Consider the following 21,216-nt stretch of genomic DNA (forward strand, 5'->3'; position numbering starts at 1 on the left):
ATAAGATGCACTTTGTCTGCACTTGGCTAATGTTTGTAAGTGCTATGATTGGCTCTGCTGTCTGCTTGATACTGAACAGTTAGTTGTGAGCTCATAAACAGACACTGAAGTGTGAATATATTTAATTACTATCATTTTATCTGATCTATTTAACATTTCAAAGCACTAGCACTGTTCTCTCCCAAAGATGGTAAACTAGAGGCATATCCACAACTTGTGTTATCTTTTATCCCCCATCATAAAACTGAGGTAAATTTTCTAGCAATGTTTTATTTCTCATGCTAACGGTGAATTCTTCTTCCTTGTAGTAAAGCTGTGATGGATGTATTGGTTGATTTATGCAGCCAGTATCGCTTAAATCCATCTCAACATAGTCTTGAACTAAAGTCTTCAGGAACTCAACAAGTTCTGAGTTACAAGCCAAACACTTTGATAGGAGCACTGGATGTACAGACAGTACTTCTGAAAGAGAAGATTCCTGAAGAGAAGGCAAAGCGACCTCTGCCAAGGGTCCCTGAGGTCAGTACTCCGGAGGGCTAAAATGATGCCATGGAACATCATTCCATTCCTATGATTTCAGTTCTTCCAATCTTTCCATCTTTAAACCAGATGGGAAAGACTTGGCATTGATTATAACCTGCTTTACTAGCTTAACTAATAGTGTTTTGCAGGTAGATTAGTAGAGGCTAGTCTAGACATTTAGACTAAATGGTTTGTTGCATGTGGTTGGATAGATGGAAATCTGAAGATTAGGGCAATTGAAAATTGCAGTAATGGCTGAAATGGGAGTGGGGTTGTGTGGAGGTAGTGTTTTGGTGATATTCTGTGCAACATCTTCATTGGAGATATAGGAGAAGATTGATCATTAATAAATGTATTTCACAATACAGTGAAGATTAAGGAGTAGCCATTTTCCAAATGTTTTTTATTGTGCTAATAACTATATCTAATTATACTCTCCCACCTTTCAGAGTGGGACTTGTAAACTTTTACATTACATCTGCCTCTGATTCCTTTTCCTTCTTTGTGAGTTCTTGTGGATGTCTCCTTAGTGGGAAGTGAGGTCTGAGATTTTATTCTTCCAAATATTATTTTTTGCAAGGTGGGGTAAGTTTGCCTAGGAATAGTCAAGACAACATGGAAATCCCCAGTACTTTTCTCATTGTGAAATGGCCTATCTGCCACAGAAGGGGGACTGAGAGTTTGTGTTTGTTTCCGCAGAAATCTGTGAGGCTGGTGGTGAACTACCTGAAGACACAGAAGGCTGTGGTTCGAGTTAGTCCAGAGGTGCCTCTCCACAGCATCATCCCAGCTATTTGTGAGAAGTGTGAAGTCAGCCAAGAGCACATTGTTCTTCTGCGGGATGGCATAACTGGGGAAGAGCTGGAGCTCACCAAGTCCTTGGAGGAGCTAGGGATAAAGGAGCTGTACGCCTGGGACAGAAAAAAAGGTGAGCCAAGACTCAAAGCAGTCTCTGCAGGGTTATATGATGTGACAACAATATTATGGGCAATTAAAAGCATTTGTGCTGCCATTCTTTTGGAGTCCAGCTGAAACAGCAGAGTGAGATCTCAGTCTGGAAGGCAGCATGGGTTTGTTCAGTGAGCTGTGCCCAGAGCAGTAGCCAGGTCAGCAATGTGCCCAGCCGTCCTTGGATGCTCTTGGGCCTTGTGCCAGGCTGGGCTGGACTCTGGCAGGGTGCAGGTTGGCCTAGGGCAGGTCAAAAGGAGGAGCTTCGCTGTGTCCCGGAGCTGCTGTTCGTAGAGGTGCACATAATACAAGGGGCTTCATCCAGGCACAATCTGTCACCTGCCTGTGCTGTGGGCTGGAGAGAAGGAAAGAAGAGACATGCCATAGTCATGGCAGCTGTGAAAGCTGAGAGGCAGAGGCAACAGACCAGGGCTTCTGAGAAACAGACTGGACAGGATCAGAGACAGTTCCTGCAAAGAGCACAGTTCTTGACGGTTCAGTGAGAGGAGCTAAGAGGTATTTGTATTTAAAATTTTGTTCTTACATTTACCTATCCTTACTTTCTGTTCTCATAGACAAAATTGTAATAGCAGCTTTTCGGAGTTGAGTTTTATCAGCCTGATTATGCATTCAAATAACATAATTCTGTGATGTGCTTTAAAATATACCTATTAAAATACACATTGACAAGTGCTACTTCCTTTGAGGTCAGATTGTGATGTTCATTAAAATTGTCCCCTGCAGTTTTTCTCAATCGCTAACACTTCCAGCATGGTAAATATCCTTATTTATTGTTTAGATAACGCCATTCTTGTAGGTGCTGAGCTGTAGGCTTATTTTTTATTTATAAAATTATTTATTTATGTTGACATTCTCTTCTTTCCAACTCTTTGAGAAGTGACAGTTCTACCTCTGTGCGAGTCAAATTTCAGTGAGTTTAGACTTCTAAGTAAGCTAAATATCTCCTTTTATTTTGAATTGCTGGGATGTTCCAAAAAGAGGCTGACAACATGTCATAACTCAATTGCATGTTTGTTTTTTTCAAGACATGTTTACTGTAATTAAGCTAACCATTTTAGAGCAACATATTGAACGTGGGGCGTTTTCAACAGGATTCATTCAGCACACTTCAGGGACAGTGTAGAGAGTAATTATCATAAGCCTTCAGTAAAGTCTTTCCTTTCAAATGAAAGTGGTGGTATGTGTGCTGGTACAGTGTTGGAAAGTGTTGGTTTTAGCCTATACAGTCAAAACCAAGACTTTACTACAGAGCTGGGATTATAGCAGCAAATTATCACAGAATATATTGAGTTGAAAGAACCCACAAAGATCATAATGGGCTGCTCTCTACATCAGCTTTTATTTTTTATATTCTATTCTTTTTTAAACTTTTGGTATTCCTTTCCTTTCGTTATGATAAAATTCCCCTGATCCTAAGTGAATCTTTTGGGCTTTCCTCTTACCATCATGGTCTCTGAAAAAAACAGTAAATGCACGTAAAATTTACAAGAATTTTTCCTTTGTTTCAGCAAATTTCTTCTTCAATGTTCTCATTTGTAATATCCAAGAGGAATAAACCCATTGGTTTCAGTAGCAGTTGTTTCTGTGACTTGTGCATTGAGTGGGTATCTAGCCTGTTTACTTAACAGAAAATAGGTTTTTAAAACATATTCTCACTAACAAGTAAGGTATCACAGGCGCTGAAAGCCATAGGCTGTGCTTGTAAGAGCAGATTCTTACTCAGTCTTCCCTTCCCTGAAACAGAAAACACCAAGAGCTGAAGGATTATTAAAAGAGAAGCTCTGCTGCCACCTGCTTACTAAATTCTATTTAGCACTTGAAGCAGCTTCTTGACTGAATCAGGAATTAACACAAATGCAGCTAAACTGCTTCAGTAGCAGCTCTGCATGTGTGTTGTCGGCCAACATTCTTTTCTGTAATGCTTAAGAAAAAGGGTGCTAGGACTAATTAATGAATATTGTGCTTTACAGGGCTGTATTAGAACTTTAATGTGTTTTCTCTTATCCTTTCATTGCCTGACTTTTCCAGTTCCTCCATCAAAAACTCAGTCTGAGCCTTCTCTGAACTATAGAGGTACTGTACAATGCTGCTGAGGGGAAGCTTCACTCTGTGTTTAACTCTTTCACTTCACTCTGTGTTTAATGTGGGTTTTCTAGGTAGATCTTTAAGAATGTGAAATGGCATAGAGAAACAAGCTATTTTTATCTATTTTGTCTTTCCAAAGTGTTGCTTACATGTCTTGTGCTTCTGCTAATAGTAAGCACATTCTGTGTGTACTGTCTCTTCAGCAATAGCCATTAGAACACCAGCAAGTAAAAAACTTGCTATTTAACTGTTTTGTGGTATGGTGTATCTCTGTAGATTTCAAGCCTGTTCAGTTTATCTCAATCATGATTAGGTAAATTTCAGAGTTACTAACATTTCCAGGGTTTCTTGGGTTCAAAATTTATTTAGTAGCAAGGGCAGAAAATTTTGATGTCCGTGAGATCTTCCACTGAATTTAATTTCTGTGCAGCAAAGCACTTTAATATCAAATGTATACATAGACATTGTGTAACTGAATAGATACTGACTTCTGAATTGTTACAGGAGTTGGGTTGAATTACGTTATATTGGTACTTCTGCTTCCAGTCAAGTAGAAAATGTGTGTATTTAGTATGTCCTTTTCCCTACTGAGTCTGTTTTAATACAATGCTTAAATTAATTATCCTCAAGAAAGGTATGGTTGATTTCTAATGAGCTTTATTTCTTTGCTAGTAGACACAACACAAGCGCAGTAAAACTGGATAACTTATTTAAATTTTTATGAAGAAAGTCCACCTCCAGTAGGTGGCAGCCATCGAGCAAATCTTAGCTCACGGCCTCTTGGCCTCACTAATGGCAGCACTATCCCCCCTAATCATCTGTCATTACTTGCTGTGGCTTCCTCTTACATGGAGATCAATGCTAGATGAAATATCTGCTGTATTTATTTAAGAAAAAGTTATACAGATTAATAAAGTATAATTATTTTGATATCATATGCATTACTTCAGTCCTAATTTAATTGGATTACACAGTGCTCAATGACAGTGTTGGTGATCAGCTGCTACGTTAGCCTTTCCACTGCATTGTTTGTACTTGAAAACTATGTAGTTGTAGTTGAAGACTGTGCAAGTAAATGAATCATAATCCATATATAGACACAGCCCAGCCCCAAGCAAGAAACCAGCATAGTTAGTGCTTATTATTTAAGAAAATCATTAATTCATTACTGTATTCTTTGAAGTGCAGTTGTAGCCTTTCTTAAGGATAGTTTCTCCTTGTTGTCCTTTGTGTTCATTGTTTATGCTTAACACCTTCTGATACATGGGATTGTTTATATGCAAAAGTGATCTGTGTGAAAATCACTTTGATTTTATGCAAATAAGTTTACAAAAGTTCTGGGATGAGGTTTTTTCAGTAAAACTTTACTTTGTTTCAACAAGTAAGTAATTTTAAATTGAGTTTTAATTGTTATTAAGCAAGTATTTACAAGAGAAATTGGGTTTTTTTCCCTGTGAACTAAAATTTTGAATGCTAGTGGAATAATCTGATGTGATTGGAATCAGGAGGAAAGATTTATAACATTATGCAGAGTCTATTTAAAAAACTGAGAAGGCTTCATCATCTGTGTATTAAATGGGGAATGTTTTTTCTGTGATACATGAGTGTGTCATTTTGCTCATCCAGCTTGTGGATGCGAAACTCAAGGAGGAAATTGTAGGGATACTAAATGGTATGACAGCTCATACAAATTCTTGAGCGGGTTCAAGGAAGACATATATGAGTTCTTACAGCCTGAAATACCTATAAAATCCCCTCTTTTCCCACCTAAAGTAAAAGCACCAAGATAAGAAAGATGACCACAACCAGCTAATTCAATTCTATAGAGTGCCTTGTTTCCAAGAGGAGGGTCTTTTTCTTCTCCTTGGAAACAGGGGGAAGGGCTTTATCCAAATTACACATTTAGAATCTCTTGTTTAAGTTCACAGTATTAAGTCAGACCTATGAATTTTTAAAGATACTCACCAGTATATCTTTTTTTTAATGAATTGTTAAAGGTACTCACCAATATATATTTTTTTAGGTGTTTGGGGATTTTTTAGTATTATGGTACTCTATGAGATTTAAGTAATACATCTAACAAGCATTTCTGAAGTTGTAAGCAATTTGCTCACGTTTTGCCTTTTAATAAGGGTTACTGGATTGTGATTGAAAACCTAGTGCACTATATTAAATTATTCCATTAGGTTTTGGAATATACTCAGAACGCATGAAAGTTTGATGACAAAGTAAGTGCAGAACCTGGCTTTTACTTAGATAATCCAGTCCATAACATCTTCAACTCATAAAAATCCAGCATTAACCCAGGACATTTTAAAGTACTCATTTTGTGAATCTTTATTTCAAAAAAATAACAACTATTCCATTAAAATTTTTTCAGAACCAAATCGAAAGGCTTCAGTAAGCAGTGATGCAATAGAGAAAGAAAAGACAAGACTTTTGGGATTGTTTAATGCTGATAGAAGAAGCAGCCAGGTAAGTGTCCAGCAGTGTACTGCTCACTTTCTTTCCAGATCTGTTATTGTCTGTGGGTGGTGGCATTTGTTTGGCCTGCTTTCCTTTTCCTTCCAGAGAGTAATGTGTTAACAGGGCCATAAACTATATGTGATCAGTGCAGCCTGATGGGGATATCATCTGCCTATTGAAGGAGTCAAGCATGTTGACCATTTCCTTCTTTTTTTTTTTCAATGTTGTGAGTTCAGTAGGTGTTAAAGAAGGGCACTAGTTTCAAGCAGCCTGTGTCTGCTTATTAGTAGTACTCACATTATAAAATGCATTTATGAAAGGACTGATGTAATACAGAACAATTTAATTACCAAGTAGATGTGTCCTGTGTCCTCTTCTGTGCATGGGTGATGATCTCTTTTAAAGCATTCAGACCTCTCGGAAGCTCTGTGCAGTCACTCCATTGCCTTCTCCAAGTCTTTAAAGATGATGAATCAGGTATAGAAGAAATAACTTCCAATACTGAACTGAAGGATCACTGTCTGCTGGGGTACATGTTAGCCATTTTAAACTTTGTGTACTTGAACTGAAAAATTTAGGAAAGGAACTTTGTATTAAATGATTCTGTTGAGATGCATTTATGAAGAATATTTCATGTACCACAGGAATGAAATACAGAAGCACTTTCTGACTTAACATAGAAAAAATAATGTGCTTTTAACTTCATACTTTTTGCATTCTTTACTAAAAATATTGGTGTTAAATGATTTTGGACATAAAGCGTTTAATGCTCTAGGATGTCAGAGGAAAAAGGGAGCTTTCTTTTCTCTAGTTTAAACCCTCCAAGGCTTTTGGAGTGGAATTACAAAATGTGTATCTGATTAACTGGCAGAAAGAAACATTTGCTTGTTAGTGGACTGGTGTTTTACTTATCCAGTCATCTCAGTCACATTTACAGAACTGTGACGGCTTTTCAATTGTCTGCCTTTTTATTAATGATTAAATTTGTGGTGCTTTTGCTAAGGAATAGAATCCTTTATGGACATTTTGAATTACTTATTTCTGTCATAGATACTAAATTATTCTTAATGTCTTATAAGGGACACATGGGAACTATTTTATGAGATAAGAAGTCGGTCACTTTCCGAGTGTTTTTTCACTGTAAGAAAATGCTTCCTGTATAGAAGGGAAAAAATATAACTAGAGAGATAATACTGTATCTGCTCAGAATCAAGTAAACAAGGGATCTCAGCCTGAGCCTCTAGAGCACGCTGTGGGGCTGCAATTCCTCTGGAGGAAACAAACACATTACAGCATGCAGTTTCTGCATCGTACTTTGTCCTCTCATTCCATTTCACTGAAATTGGGTGTGAAATCTGTGTCCTGGCAGTTCTAACTCCTGAAGCAGATCAGTTTTAACTTTTGAAGTATTAATGCTCACAATCTTAGCAAAGTTGCAATGAAATATCCTAATTCAATGGTTACTGCAGTGGGTTTCTCACAGCCGAGTTGGAAAGGTGTTCAAAGATTGCAAGCTCCTCTCTTTTTTTCTGTTCCCTTTCTCTTGCTTATGAAAGTAAAGAAGGTGATACTCTGAGTTTTTCAAAATAGTGAATTTGAAAAAATGCTAAGGAAATTGTGGGTGAATTAAATTCAAAATTCTATTTGACCTGGGAAGAAGTAGGAACTGCACAAATAAGTATGAGAAACAGCTTCTAAATCTGAGGAAAAGTTCTAAGTCTTTCTTGCTGGTAGTTCTGACAAGTTAATTGATTTTTCTTGGTCATTTCTTTATTGGACACTTACTTTCAAATGACAGTTACTCTGTAGGAAAGGAAACTAAGTCAGTAATTTTGTTTAGTTGAGCAAGGAAGTCACTGTTGCTTTCACAAACCTCTGGGAATTTAAAACGTGATAGATGGAAGAATTACGAAAACTGAAGAATGACACAGCACACAGGAGCAATCAGATGTTAATTAGACATAATGTATCTGACTTTCTATTCTAAAAGCTTTCTAACCAAAACAGCAGGGAAACTGCTGAACACACTTAGCAGATGAGGACAAACTAATAAAACTCTTTTAATGAAAATTTTGGTAGGTTTATGAAGGGACTATGATGGGATGCCTTGTGATTTCAGGGACCTGGAATCAAAAGCCCAGGGTACCTAAACTCTGCTCTTTATGGGTTTTTTACATTACTCTCCCACAAGGCTTAAGTTGGTTCTGTGTATTATTTGTTTGTTTGCATTATGATTTGCAGTGGTGAGGTGTGTGTATGTAATGCATATTAGAAATATTTGACAAGAAGAATTGTTCAGAGTTCTGCACAGCAGTAGGACTGCAGACTTGCAGGCATTTACAAGGGGAAGGCGATTTCTTTTGCAAGGGAAGAAGCGTGTTAGCCTGTGTTGCAAACTGTCCTGGATCAGATGTCACTGCACACTACAGGCCTATGCTCAGATTTCCATGCCCATGCACATGGTTTCTTTCTCAACTGGCTCACTGAGAGCAGTAATTGTGGTTTGACAATACACCAGACCTAACTTTTCTAAAAAAAACCTTTCCATTATATTGAAAACACTGTGACATAGAATGAAAGGAAAGTCCTACTCTCATGGCTGGTACAAATTTGTTAAAAGTATTTCTTTGGTTAACTTTGTACTGGCAGGCTTAATGCCAGATCAGGTATCATCTTGTTCTCTTCCATTCTAATTTTATGCTGGATCAGTTACCCTCTGTTCTCCTGCAGCTGGCATAAAAAGCATATAGGTGGCATGAACTCCATTTCTTTTCTATGTTAAATGTAGTCGTTTGCCTGAGGCTAAATCCAGAAAAATTGGCATTGCTAAACAATCAGTAGAGCAGAGGTGCTATGCAGACAATCATGGGACCTAGGCTTAAGTAAGGTGCATGCTAGCACACAGAAACAGTTCCTTCATAGGGAAATGGCAAGGAGGGAGCTCCCTGCTTGTTCCATTGTGTCTGTGGGTACAGCAGAGACTAGCAGCCTGGTCCCTGATATTACAGGAATTAGTTACTCCCTATTTTTATAATTGCCTAAGAATTTTGTCTTTGTAGTCCTAAATATTTTTCCTGATGGCTTTCTTAGCTCATTGCCTACATCAGGGAGTTCTGCAGGCTACTTCAGAGTTTCTCAGCAATCAGGTCCAGCACTACTGAGACAGTTTGTCTTGGTTCAGTGATGGGGTTTGGTATTTTGCTCTGGCCTGTTTTTGCAGTTTTGTTTCCTTTGCTGCTGCTGTGTAGGACACTTGTTTGTGTTGCAGACAGAAGAATACTTGAGGATGAACAGAGATTGTGGTGAGGAGGATGTTTTTAGTTCTGCATCTACAAGTGAAGGAAGCTTGGATGTAAGTACTAACACAGCTTGTAGATGCTATTGCATTCTTATTAGTTCCTGCAGTTTGAATTAACCAGAAACCACTGCTGTTCCTGATGCTTAGCCAAGTAGAAGTAGAAATAGCTTAAGCTTTAGCAGGCTTCATTATGTGAGTGCACAGTTTGCATAACTTAATGAAGTTAAACTGTAATGCATTGTCTTCAAATAAAACTTGCTAGCTTCACTATGAATACAGTTTCATTCAGTGTTAAATTCCAAGCAGTTGTGAGAAACAAGAACATGGGTATTGTGACATCAGTGACAGTCCTGTGTGATGCAAGAGAATTTTTGCCTTACCAATGCTATTTAGAGGGGGCTTTTCTTATAAAACCATACCTTTCCTTTTCATCCCTGTATCTGACTTCTGCAGCATGGCAGCATTCTATTTGTTTCATAAGGAGCTTGGGGGTGAAGAGAAAACAGTGGAAAAAAACAGATAGGATTTTTATTAAGTATCTCAATAGGGTTTGGGGTACTAAAACCCTGTGAACCACATTTAGAAACATTAAGTGACTGACAGCATACTGATTTATGAGGATCTAAATAGGAAGGTATCAGATTAGGAAGTGTGAATCCTAAATATTTTCTCAGATTATTTTGATGGAATAATAATTATAATAAATGGCACATCTTTTTATTACTTTTTAAAATTACTTGACTTTTTGTTATCATATTTTCAAAACCTAGAGAAGACTGCTGATGTGATAGAAGTTTGAAATGTGAGGTTCAGCTCTGAATCCCCTTTTCATAAATAGGTCTTTGCAAAAGGAGTGTAGATCTGCAAAATATAAAACTCAGTAGCCACAGGGGATAACAGGGAATTGTGGAAAAAAATGAAGGAGTAAGAAAACAAATCCCAGATCAAGAATAATATGAGAGGAGTACAAAAGGAGAAATAGATAGAAAATTGATTTGCTATGAGTGTAAAAACACCAAACTGCAAATCTGTGAAGACTTCATAAGAAAAGATTACTGAAATGGAAAACCTGCTTGTAATACTAAAAATTTGGGCAACACTATAAAGATGAATAGATTAATAGGCCTTTGTTACTGAAGGAAAGTCCTAGAAGAGGGTGACCATGAGTAATTGAAATAGACTAAGTAAAAGCATAGAAAAAGCATCACAAACACTGCCAAAATAAAATAATTTTGTGGTTTGTATTCACTGCCATTATAAATTAATCTCAATACCTTGATACCCAAGTACTTGAAAAGAGCGAGGAGAAAGAGTAGGAATTACAAGTAAGAATATGATGGTAAAGGTGTATGGTGCTTTCCCCAGAAGAGAGACATCACCTTATTTTTCTTGGAAATTTTACAGGGAAAATTGTAATTTTCTTTTTCCTCTTACATTGATGAAAAAAGATTTCAAAACCATTTTGAACATGTAAATGTCTTCTAAAGGTGCCAGTTTATAGGGAGGAAAGGGCTCTTGAAGAGGCAAAAAGGTTTTCTTTTCATTCAGTTAAATAAGCATGTCAGGGATTTAAATTTTTCCCACTTTCTTCATGAGAGGAATTAATCTTGAAGAACAATGTAGCCCTTGTTCAGTGTTTGTCTTTCACTTCTGGTTTGACACCTGTGTTTGTATGAGCACCAATCCTGCTAATACATGAGCACATGAAGAAATATGTTGACCTTGTTGCATTGAATTTGGCAGTATTCTGTTCAAGCTTGTAGAAGGTGTTTTAAATAAGTCTAACAGATTCACTCAGCAGCACAGAAATTCCATCTTTTCAAGTGGCTAGATGCGCTTCAAGAAAAAGTTCAACAATTGCGATTCCTTAGGAGAAAAATTTTAAAATGTTGCAAACTTGGTACAGATAGTTGCCATAGATAATTTTATTGAGATAAATTCAAATGGAAATACCAGAAAAAAACACTTCATAATTTTAAAAGTTTAGCTTAGCAGTTCGTTATGGACTAGATTTGATTCCCTCAATCATTCTGAGTAATTTTTTATTCTGCTTGTTCAAAAGATACTTCATTTACCTCAGTGGAACTAAGTATCCCAGTTCCAACTGAGTGGTATCTTACATGGACATATATGTGAAATATGTATTTAGAGATCATTATATAGAAGTTTCATTGCTAAGATAGGGTTGTGGGCAAAATGTCATCTAGTAGAGGATTCCTCTTTTGTGGGTACCTTGGGTCTGCTCTCTAGTACTGTTTTGGGTCATCTTGAAAGTATTTTGGTTTTGCTGTGTGGGAACCAAAGGCAGTTTCAGTTTTATTTCTGAAAGAAAAATATCTTGCCATAGCTTTTGGTACAGTATCAGGAATTACATTGACTGGATCAAGAAAATTTTTCTTGCCTATAGAGAAATAGTTAATTTGTGAAGTACTACCAAGGTAAAGGCATGAACTTTCATATGCCCAGTTTAAATCCTTTTCTCACTATTATGTGGTTGGGGTACCTACCATACTGAATTGTAGAAAAGAAAATTTAATGATTCTATTCTGGAGTTGATTGATTTGGAGTCGGTTTGCTTCTTTGTTTAAACTGGGCAATATGAAGAAATGGAATAAAAGTATAAGAAATAATAGATGCTTAGGTGTTTATTCAAGCACAAGTTATATTCCTTTTTTAATCACCAAACCATTCTCAGTGGCGTATTTATCTAATTATTATTTTAATTATTAAGGACTCTAAAAATACTTCTGGTTGTTGATGAAGAAGCAAATTTTCAAAGTCAAGATGGCAAAGTCAACATTTATGCTTGAGATGAAGGGACACTTTTTCACAGTATCAACAAAAGTAAAGGTGAAAAGAATTTGCTATCTTAGAGAGGGAGTAAAGAAATGTACAAAATTTTGTCCATGAAAATTCTCAAAGTGCAGCAGTTCATTACACCACACACCAGTAAAGGACACAAAATCCAACCGTGTATTGTAAATGAAGCAGAAATCCTTTCCCTTAATCTGGGAAGAAAAACAAATCAGTTTTATGCTAAGCAGATCAGTTTTCTATCCAGGCTAACTTTTCACAACACAAATGCTATTGAAATACTCAACATACAGGTAAAGCAGTTGGAAGTTGCAGCACAGTTAAGTGTATGCAGCTTTGCCTGTGCCGAAGGCAGACTGTCAGAGCTCGAGTGCAGAACAGCGGGGAAAAAAAGGAACTTGAGTTCTCTCTGCCGCTTGGTGTCACTGTCCGCATATAAACAGTTGATCAAGATAAAACACGGTATTGGAACACGGTACTAAAATTAGCCGGTTTTATTTTGGGGCCTTCGTGTTTTCATAAATCAAGAGTGAAAAAACACGTCCCAAGTGCTGAACGATGTGTCGCTCTGATGTGGACTTTGTTTATGTAATATATCAGCTTGGGAACAAATGTTTAGAAGTACAGCCAGGAACACTTATCTGAGGTTTTGAAACCTCAGCACAAAGTCTTATCACATGGGGTTTCTCTAGTTCAAACAGGGCTGCAGTAGTGCAATGTTGGAGGATCTTCATGAGCACTTCATCAGCACCATTTTAAAAACAACTAGTTTTCAGTGTATTTCAGAATGTAAGTTTTACCCATTATAGAATCAATTAATTAAATGAAGCAAATAGTCCGGTAGCTCTCTGCTTGATGAGTCTGTCATGCTATGATTATATATGTTCATATGCAAAACTACAAGAGGAAAAGAAACATGTAATTTAAAATACCAAACAGTTATCAGATATTTTGAAGATATGTGTGTGGGATTTTTGGTTTGTTTTTATTTAATAAAACAAACGTACCTGAATAATTGCAAGATTGTTCTCCAGAAAGTTCTGTTCTGTTCTCCAGAAGAAAATCATCAAGAATTTTACTGCATTAGTAATCCTGCCAATCACTTCTTTAAGTGGTAGCAGCAACTCTTTTCCATATAAGGGCTTTAAAAATATTTATGATTTACCTTTTCAGAGCCTTGTACTCTAGCTGTAACTTCTGTGCCCTCTTTGATGGCAGGAGTTACACCATTCATGGTACACTTTGCCAGTTCAGAATGGGTGAAAAGAAGAATCAGATACAGTTAGGTGAATGTTATTTCTCTTCAACCATTTCAGGTCCCAGGTGATCAGGTAATACCTTTTCCTGTCAGGGATTTCATGTCACAGAGGTAGGTACTGTTCAGGGCAATAGGAATGAGAATACTGGCCATGTCATCTAGGTGGAAGTTAACAGCCATCCTCTTGTAATATTTCCTTGTGTTTGGCAATCACCTTTGCTTTAAATTCCTAGTTTCATGTTCTCCCTTCTTGGTCTCCTGACAACACTTAGAGTGTGTTTATTTCTTGTTAGCAGGGACAAATCCTGGGATACTTATGTTGCATTTTGTAGAGTTAAAGCTGTCTATGCTCTGTCCAAGATGTAGGTTGTGATCTGCCCTTGAAGCAATGTTTGCTAGTGTAATTTTGTTTGCAAAATATGAAACTCAACAAACTGAGTATGGAAAGTTGTCTAAATGCTGCAGCAGTCAGGGCTGTTAGCCCCAGTCTTTTGTTACAGCCTCCCTGTAAGCTGGTAGGTAGATGTCAGAGGATGACATTAGGGAAGATACAGTTATAAATATTTTCATTTGTGCAGCTGTTGACATGATTAGAAGTAAAAGAGATCTAATAAATACCATATATCTCACCATAAGGTTCACCATCACAGTAGAGTTAGTTTTATTTTGATAACCTGTGATACACTGTGGGGAAAAAAAAAGAAGAACTCATTACTGTTAACTTGCCTTGGTAAGAAAAAAGGTTTGCCCAAGGCTTAAGCTGGCATTGAGAGAATTTCAATAGTAAGGATGCCAATGACCAACTTGAGTTCTCCTGATCTACTGACGGACAGGAAGCAATATGCATTATATATAGTAATAGAAATTAAACTTGAATACAAGAGGGAGAAAAATTTGCATGGAAATTTCACTGGGGAGCATGTGATTAAAATTACTTGAAATCCTTATCATCCCCTAATCTACAAAAACGTCCAAAAATGGCTAGAGGATGAGCTACATGTACTTTATTCTGTCTCAGAGCAGAGTTATAGATTAGGCAGACCATGAAGGTGCCTTTCATCCAGGCTATGGCTGCTGGAGAGATGCAGATGTACCCACCTCTTTTTGTGGTGTGCACTTACAGGATATTAACTGTCTTCACTCCTGTGAATCATAGATGGTTTTGCATATTGTAGTATCTTTAGGTTTTTCTTACAGTATGTGATAGCAGAAGGCAAGACCTTGAAACGGTGGCTGCCTGCCACCACCAGACTTCAAGTTTTTCCTCCACAATGTGGTGTTATTAGACCTCTTCAAAGAAAAGGTCCTTGGAGTTAGTGTAAAAAAAGTCATCTCAGAACCAGCCAAACTACTCTGGCTAAAAAAAATTTAAAAAAAAATAGCCCGAGGCAGACACCTGGAATGGAAAGTCTCAGCATCCATGGTTAAAGCATGGTGAAGTTACAAGCTATTAAAAGCAATATCTGGTGAAGAGACATGTCAGCTGACCCCTGTTCTGTCTGTGCTGCTCAGCTGGTATTTGCCAACTTCATGCATTCAAAAATCACTTGTCAGCTCTTGTCCTCACCACGCAAAAGTGGCTCAAGATAATGAGATTTGAGAAGAAATCATTAAGGGTGGACTTCCTTCCATTTGACTTCTGAGTGTTAAGTTTGTAGAAGTTGGATTTAAGCTTCTTTTTGTGACCATGAAGGTTTTTTATTTTTTAAAAGGTAGTCAGTGGTTACCAGAACCTGTGTGTTTATTTCAAAATGCGTGGTTCAGAGTTAAATCATCACAACTCTTGATGTTCATGTTGCTGCTTTTAAAAAGATAGGTCATAATCTTCAGGTCCTGCAGTGATTTTAGCTGGAGATTTTGAAGGAAATATTGTCAAGAAACATTCTGATATGAACACAGAGAAATGGATTAAGTCAAATCAAAAGGACTTGAGTAGTGTTATATCTACAAAAGGAATTGGCAACAACTATGCCTGGCAGTGCCTGTTTTAAATACCTGACAGTGTGGGTGTCTGGACTCTGAATCTCAGCAGCTGAGAGTCAGATTTCCCAAGTTTTGAATCCACTAAAATCTTCACAGCAGGAGTTGCTTGTTAAACTCTGCCCATGTGTCTGTTACCTGCCTCTGCTCAAGATTCAAATCTCAAATCAGCTGTTAGATTCAGGTATTTAAAGCTTTTACTCTAGAGCATTACCACCTACCACTGTTTTCCAAAATGTTGAGTAACCTAAGTTCTCTTTTTTGCCTTTAAAGATATCAGCACCAGGGAATTATTTCCTCCTTTGCAAAAAAGAAAACCAAACTGCTTGCTGGGCTGGAGACTGCCTGGAACAAAGCTGTGAGGTATTCTTGATGTGGGAAGCATCCTTTTGTAAAAATACCCAAATATTCAGTGACTCAGAGAGCAAGAGCAAGCTTAACTATTCAGACCAGTAATGAACCAACTTAAGTGCAGTGGCAGCTCTGGCTTCCAGTGCCAGAGATGTTTTTCTGTGTTTTATGCTAAGCAGATGTTACATCCAGCAAGTAAGTAGTCACTAAAGCTAGAACTGGAGGAGCCAAATGGCTTCCTGCCCAGACAAATGCCCTAATCTTAATCCCTTTTTAGCTAAACTCATGTTCATGTCCTTGAACAGAGAGTAGTTTTGCTCTCCTCACAAGAGGGGAAAGTTTGTAATTTCTCACCTAAACAATGGTTTTGGACCTGGATTTACTTACTGAATCATCAAACTTGTGGCAGGGGTTTGGACAAGTCAAGAGGTAAATACCATTGCTGCCTTTTCAGGCAGTTTCATTTTTGTGAAGCCCAGTTGCTTAGTTGTGCTTTAAACATATCTATTGGATCAGGCCCCTTGGCCAACAAAGAAGGAGATTTGTACATTTTATGGATCCTGTTGGAATTTAGGCAGGAGGTTAGAAGCATGGTTTCTATGCTCAGCATGCCCAGAAGCAGAATTCAGGCACCAAAATGGAAGCGAACACATCAGAGGATTGTGTCAGGCTTATTGATGGGAAAGCACAAACCATTGTGATTTAGGGAGGCATGATCTAATAGGAGCATGCTAAGTTAGGCTTGTGTGTGGCAATTCCAGACCTGGGCTGTATGGCATCATTCTCTGCACGGTGATGTACCCAGCCAGTCTGGCGTAAGTTGGCTCAGATATCTCCCTGGGATGTTTAATTAAGACCTGGTGACACACCCTTAACCACCCAAATCCTTTTATGTCTGATTCATCTTTTGTTACTGATTTCACTGAAAAGTTCTGAAGTTAACTCACTGGAAAAAAAAAAAAAAAAAAAAAGGTAGAATAAAGCAGCAGCTAATAAGACCAATGGCTTTTAATTTGCATTAATAAAAGCACATTAAATAATACCCAAAGACAAACTCAAAATTCCACTTGAGATTTTTCTAGTGACATGTCAACCACTCAGGCTTTGCTTTCTTGGTAATTAATATTACCAGAACCCCTTAATAGTCTGTAATAGCCTTGTAATTCACATTTGGTCATAACACATTCAGCATATTGTTCTTAGTGGCAAGCATGCAGTGGTCTGGAAAATACCACCTTTAAACAAAAGTTTATACCAGGATCAGGCTTTTCACAATTGGAATTTCTTGTCAGGCTTTCCAGTGGTAACTGCTGTAGTGAAAGGATTTGTGTGTGTTTATGCCAGTGCCCTTTACTAGATGAAATCAGAAACGACTAATAGTATGCCATTGATTCCATATTTCTAATATACAATGGAAATTTTTTTAGGCAGTAAAACCTGTTTTGTAGTGGCATAATCTGAATCCCATGTAACCATAGATTCATTATATTAGTCTAAAATATCCTATTAGCATATGTAGATTTTAGATACAGCAAAAATTTTCAGCACCGGTTAAGGTATAATTTCTTTTCTTTTGCAAACAATTTCTGAGGCATGAGCGCTAATAGGATTTGGTTTCTTTCCAGCCTCTTCTGTGGACAGTGAAGACTCGATTTCATTAAAAGTAGTGGCATACAATAACATTTCTTTTAATTAGATGATCTCATGATTTCCACACATATTTGTTCTGTTCATTATTGTTAGTTGGCAAAACTGAGCTGCTTGGTAGCGTGTGAAACCATATGTCTCAATAACATCTCATGGCAGGTAAGGGAGGATTTGCAAAACACTTGCTGACAGGACACAATGCATTTTACTTTGATGGGGAAGTTTTCCTAAGTCAACTTTATGGCTTAGTTCTCTCATGCAAAGTCAGACCTACATAAGACTTAGTGGCTCTTACAGGTCTTCCTTTAACTCAGAGTTGTCTGTATGAAGCAAAGACTGTGTAGCACTGAATGTGCTTCTCTGTGTGCTTCGCACTTGTTCATCACTACAAAAAGAGATCATCTATCACCTGTAGCCTGTTTTGTATTCTTTCTTCTTTTCTTCCTTTTTTTGATAGACAACTGTTGAATTAGGTTTTGTAAGTCTTTTATGTGCAGTTGCAATACTGTTCCTCCCCTTGGAGCTTAGCAGAAAGGACTACAAATAATTTCAACCATTGAAATGTTTCAAGAATATAATACTTCATTTGAATTCTAAGAAACATATTGGGATGAGAACTGAAGCAGAGTGAGTGTGGCAAATAGTGATCAATCTTTTTACAGGTTTTTCAACATTATGAAGTAGTCAGTTCATCTTTCTTGAATATTTTTTTCAATGTCATTTGTACTTTTAAGCAGATTTAAAAACACTTGGGCAAACTAAGGAAAATATTTCTGATTTTGTAGGTGGTCAGCTGGAAGGGCAGAAGAGAAAGAAGATCAAGGCAGGTAGCAAGACATAGCCCTACAGAAGTCTTAAATAGGAAGTTAGCTGTAGGCATTGGCCCCACTGACTTTTTCAGTGCCATCCCAAGCATCTGTTGAGGTGTTTTGCTGGTTCAGAATCTTGGTGACCTGCTGTGAGCCAGGTGTGACCAGTGTGTAGGCTATAAATTGTGTAGGTAGTCTCTGAAGTACACTGACATAGCGAGATGGAGAGATTGGCAGTAGATTTATGTTGTTAGTGTGAAATTCCCCACACCCCCCTTCTGTGATGGCAACATTTTCTTCTTTCCATCCCAGCAAATGCTCAGATATCATCTTGACTTCAGTCTCCCCCAGTTTCAGTACAGAGATGGTGTGATTTCATTGACTCTAAATGGAGCTTGTTCTGATTTACAGTTGTTTGCACAGGACAAGAGTCAGGCCAGTAAAGTGCACTGTGGAGGTTTGCCTTGTAAAAACCTAATGGCAATGAATTTGACAGAAGGGGGGAGGGAAGAAGAAACATTTAAGGCTATTTATTAATCAAGAATTCCATCAGGGAGGCTTTTCTTGCTTGATTCTGGCAAATGTACAGATGAGAGATATTGTGCAGAGGCTGTTTCTGCACAAGCAGAGAAAGCCCTTCAGATGTAAACATTTGAGCAGCTGGCATGGGAGATTAGTGCACCAGCAGTGGGAGGGGGATAATAGTGGATAGTGGTGCTGTCTACATTTAACAAATGTTAAACAAGGTCCTTGTTCTAGTTTAAGGGCTACAGGTCAGAAAGACAATATCAACTAAAAATACTGGGAGTTGTACAAGTCAGACAAAGTTGTTAACTAGTATTTAATTAAAAGCAACTTGCCTATCCAAAGTTCTGACACCTTCTTCCCCCCTCATCCAAAAGTGGAGGGGAAAAAGGGAGCTGGGAAAATATATCCTATGCAACTTCTTTGAGTTAGGAAGAAAAAAAACCAGTTTATCCTCTGTCTATGAAAAGGCAATACTTTGGGACTTCTTAATGATTTTTGTTTTGATTGTGAACTTAATGTATTGTTCTGCTTTTAATTTCCTGTGGCTGAAAATTACATCCAAGAAAGAATCATGCTAAGGGTGAAAGTAGAGGTCTTTTAGCTTTTTAGACATGTTCATATGTTGTTCAATATGTGTTTTGGTTTTTTAAACCCCTGCCAATTATTTAGAGAACTAATTATATATCAGTGTAGGGTATGTGATCATTCATTGGGTTCTCTGGATTTTGGTTTTCAATTTGTTTTGATCATGCTTTAAAAAAAAATCCTTGCTATTTCTTGGGATCCAGTTCATATGTGTTTTGTTGAAGGTCCTTTACTTTCTTCATTTCTTTAACAGAGGAGTTTGAAGTATGGCTATCCAGAGCCAAATTTTATGTGTAAAAAAATCAGAGCTATGCTTTCTTACCTGGCATTGTTATGATTTTCATTGAGCTTGAAAGTATACTGAAGAAAAAGATTTTCTGGAGAAATGACAGTAGCAGCATAATTTAGAGTATTATTACTTTCTTTTGGCATCATACAGTTATATTGACCTTTGGAGACTCGATGCAGAACTTACTAGAGCCAATAGAAAAATTCCTGCTTATTTTAACTGGCTTTGGACTATGTCCTTTATGAGTTGCTAGTCATTATCTACACTAGTCAATTTTAGATTCATTCCTTGTCCTACTTCAGGTTCGCAAGTCTTCTGACACTTTCACTGTAATCTCATAAAATGTAAGACCTTCATTGCTTTTTGATGGACAGGTGGTGCAGATAAACCCCTTGAAGTTGCTTAATTTATAGAGTGTTTTCTCACTGGAGAAGGAGAAAACCCCAAAGTAAACATGTTAAGTCTTGTAGAAGATGAATTGCAAACAGTAGCAAAGGAAGGGAGTGGCTTTCACCAACCAATAATTTGTTGCAGAAGCAGGTTTTTCTTTGTTATCTGAAGCAGTTGCGTACCCACAAGTGAGCAGAATTCCCCGCACTGGTTGCCCTATTTAGGCTGTAGTTGTGCCAGCTGAGGTCCAAGTGTCGGTATATGTTGTATCTATTTCCATAGGTTTTTAACTTCTGTGTCAGTTAAATTTGGGACTGTGCTTGAAAAGTTTCTGCCAAAACTGAGCAGTGGAGGGTTCCCTCCAGTGAACTGTAGTACACCATTCTGTGAAAATGCATAGATTGGAGAAGTGTGATTTTTTTAGTACTTCACACTAAATTCACAAAGAAACAAGGCTATACGCAGTAGGAAAATTGCTTTCTTGGGAATAATAAACATTGACAAGTCAAGCTCTGGTTTCCTAAGGACATATCACTTTTTTTTTTTTTTGACTTGGAGAAACCTTGCAGGCTTGCAAAGGAAGATAAAATTATGAATTTATATATATGTATACACTAAGTAGGAAAAGAGTGAAGTAGCCTGGTCTCCAACACATCTGTACTTCCATTCCCTTTGTGGTATTATCCTATAATATCGCTTCACATTTATTTAGAAGATGGAGTGATCTAGACAAAGTTAGAGTTGAAAGAATAGCAAAAAATGCTCACAATAGGAAAAGACTTAATGACCAATGGTATTAAAATAGTGTTCAAGCATTACTTTAAAGAAAATTCAAAGGGAGGGTCTTCTTCTTTATTCTTAGCCTGTTCCTCTGAACCAAATTGATGAATTTGCATGATTTTTGCCAGCATTATCAGGGTACTGATTTTTCTCTGAAGAGGATAGTCTTTGGAGCATTCTTCAAGATGGAGAGGAAGCTTGGATTTGAATTTCATGGTCCTGGAAGATTCAAATCCTGAAATTAATTCATTTGACTTCTTCAAAGTAGAAACATAGATATTTTTCCATCCAAATTGATCACCTCCTTTGATGAGACAAACTTAATTTCTGCAGGTATCAATCTGTAAGTGTTATGAAACAGAAGGTGGCTGTGTACCACACCTGGATGTGCTCTATCCATTGTCCACCAGGAGGGTGTTGTCTTTAAACCTTCTCCCCATCCCTG

The 21,216-nt window shown here is 37.5% G+C and overlaps 1 protein-coding gene across 3 annotated transcripts in view; it reads left to right on the forward strand.

The window, feature by feature from the left end:
- Positions 1-21,216, forward strand: part of COBL (cordon-bleu WH2 repeat protein) — a 155,768-nt gene that overhangs the window by 50,451 nt on the left and 84,101 nt on the right. For 2 of the 3 annotated variants that reach the window (XM_054284699.1, XM_054284700.1), the window contains exons 3-6: positions 309-519; positions 1,222-1,450; positions 3,520-3,564; positions 5,957-6,051. In XM_054284699.1, the coding sequence (XP_054140674.1) occupies positions 309-519; positions 1,222-1,450; positions 3,520-3,564; positions 5,957-6,051 (580 nt within the window). The remainder of the gene's footprint in view (positions 1-308; positions 520-1,221; positions 1,451-3,519; positions 3,565-5,956; positions 6,052-21,216) is intronic. The other variant, XM_054284701.1, reaches the window with a different exon arrangement.

The sequence above is a fragment of the Melozone crissalis genome, unplaced genomic scaffold, assembly GCF_028551555.1.
Source record: "Melozone crissalis strain CALT ecotype California unplaced genomic scaffold, PUWL_Pcris_2 ptg000042l_1, whole genome shotgun sequence".
Taxonomy (NCBI): domain Eukaryota; kingdom Metazoa; phylum Chordata; class Aves; order Passeriformes; family Passerellidae; genus Melozone; species Melozone crissalis.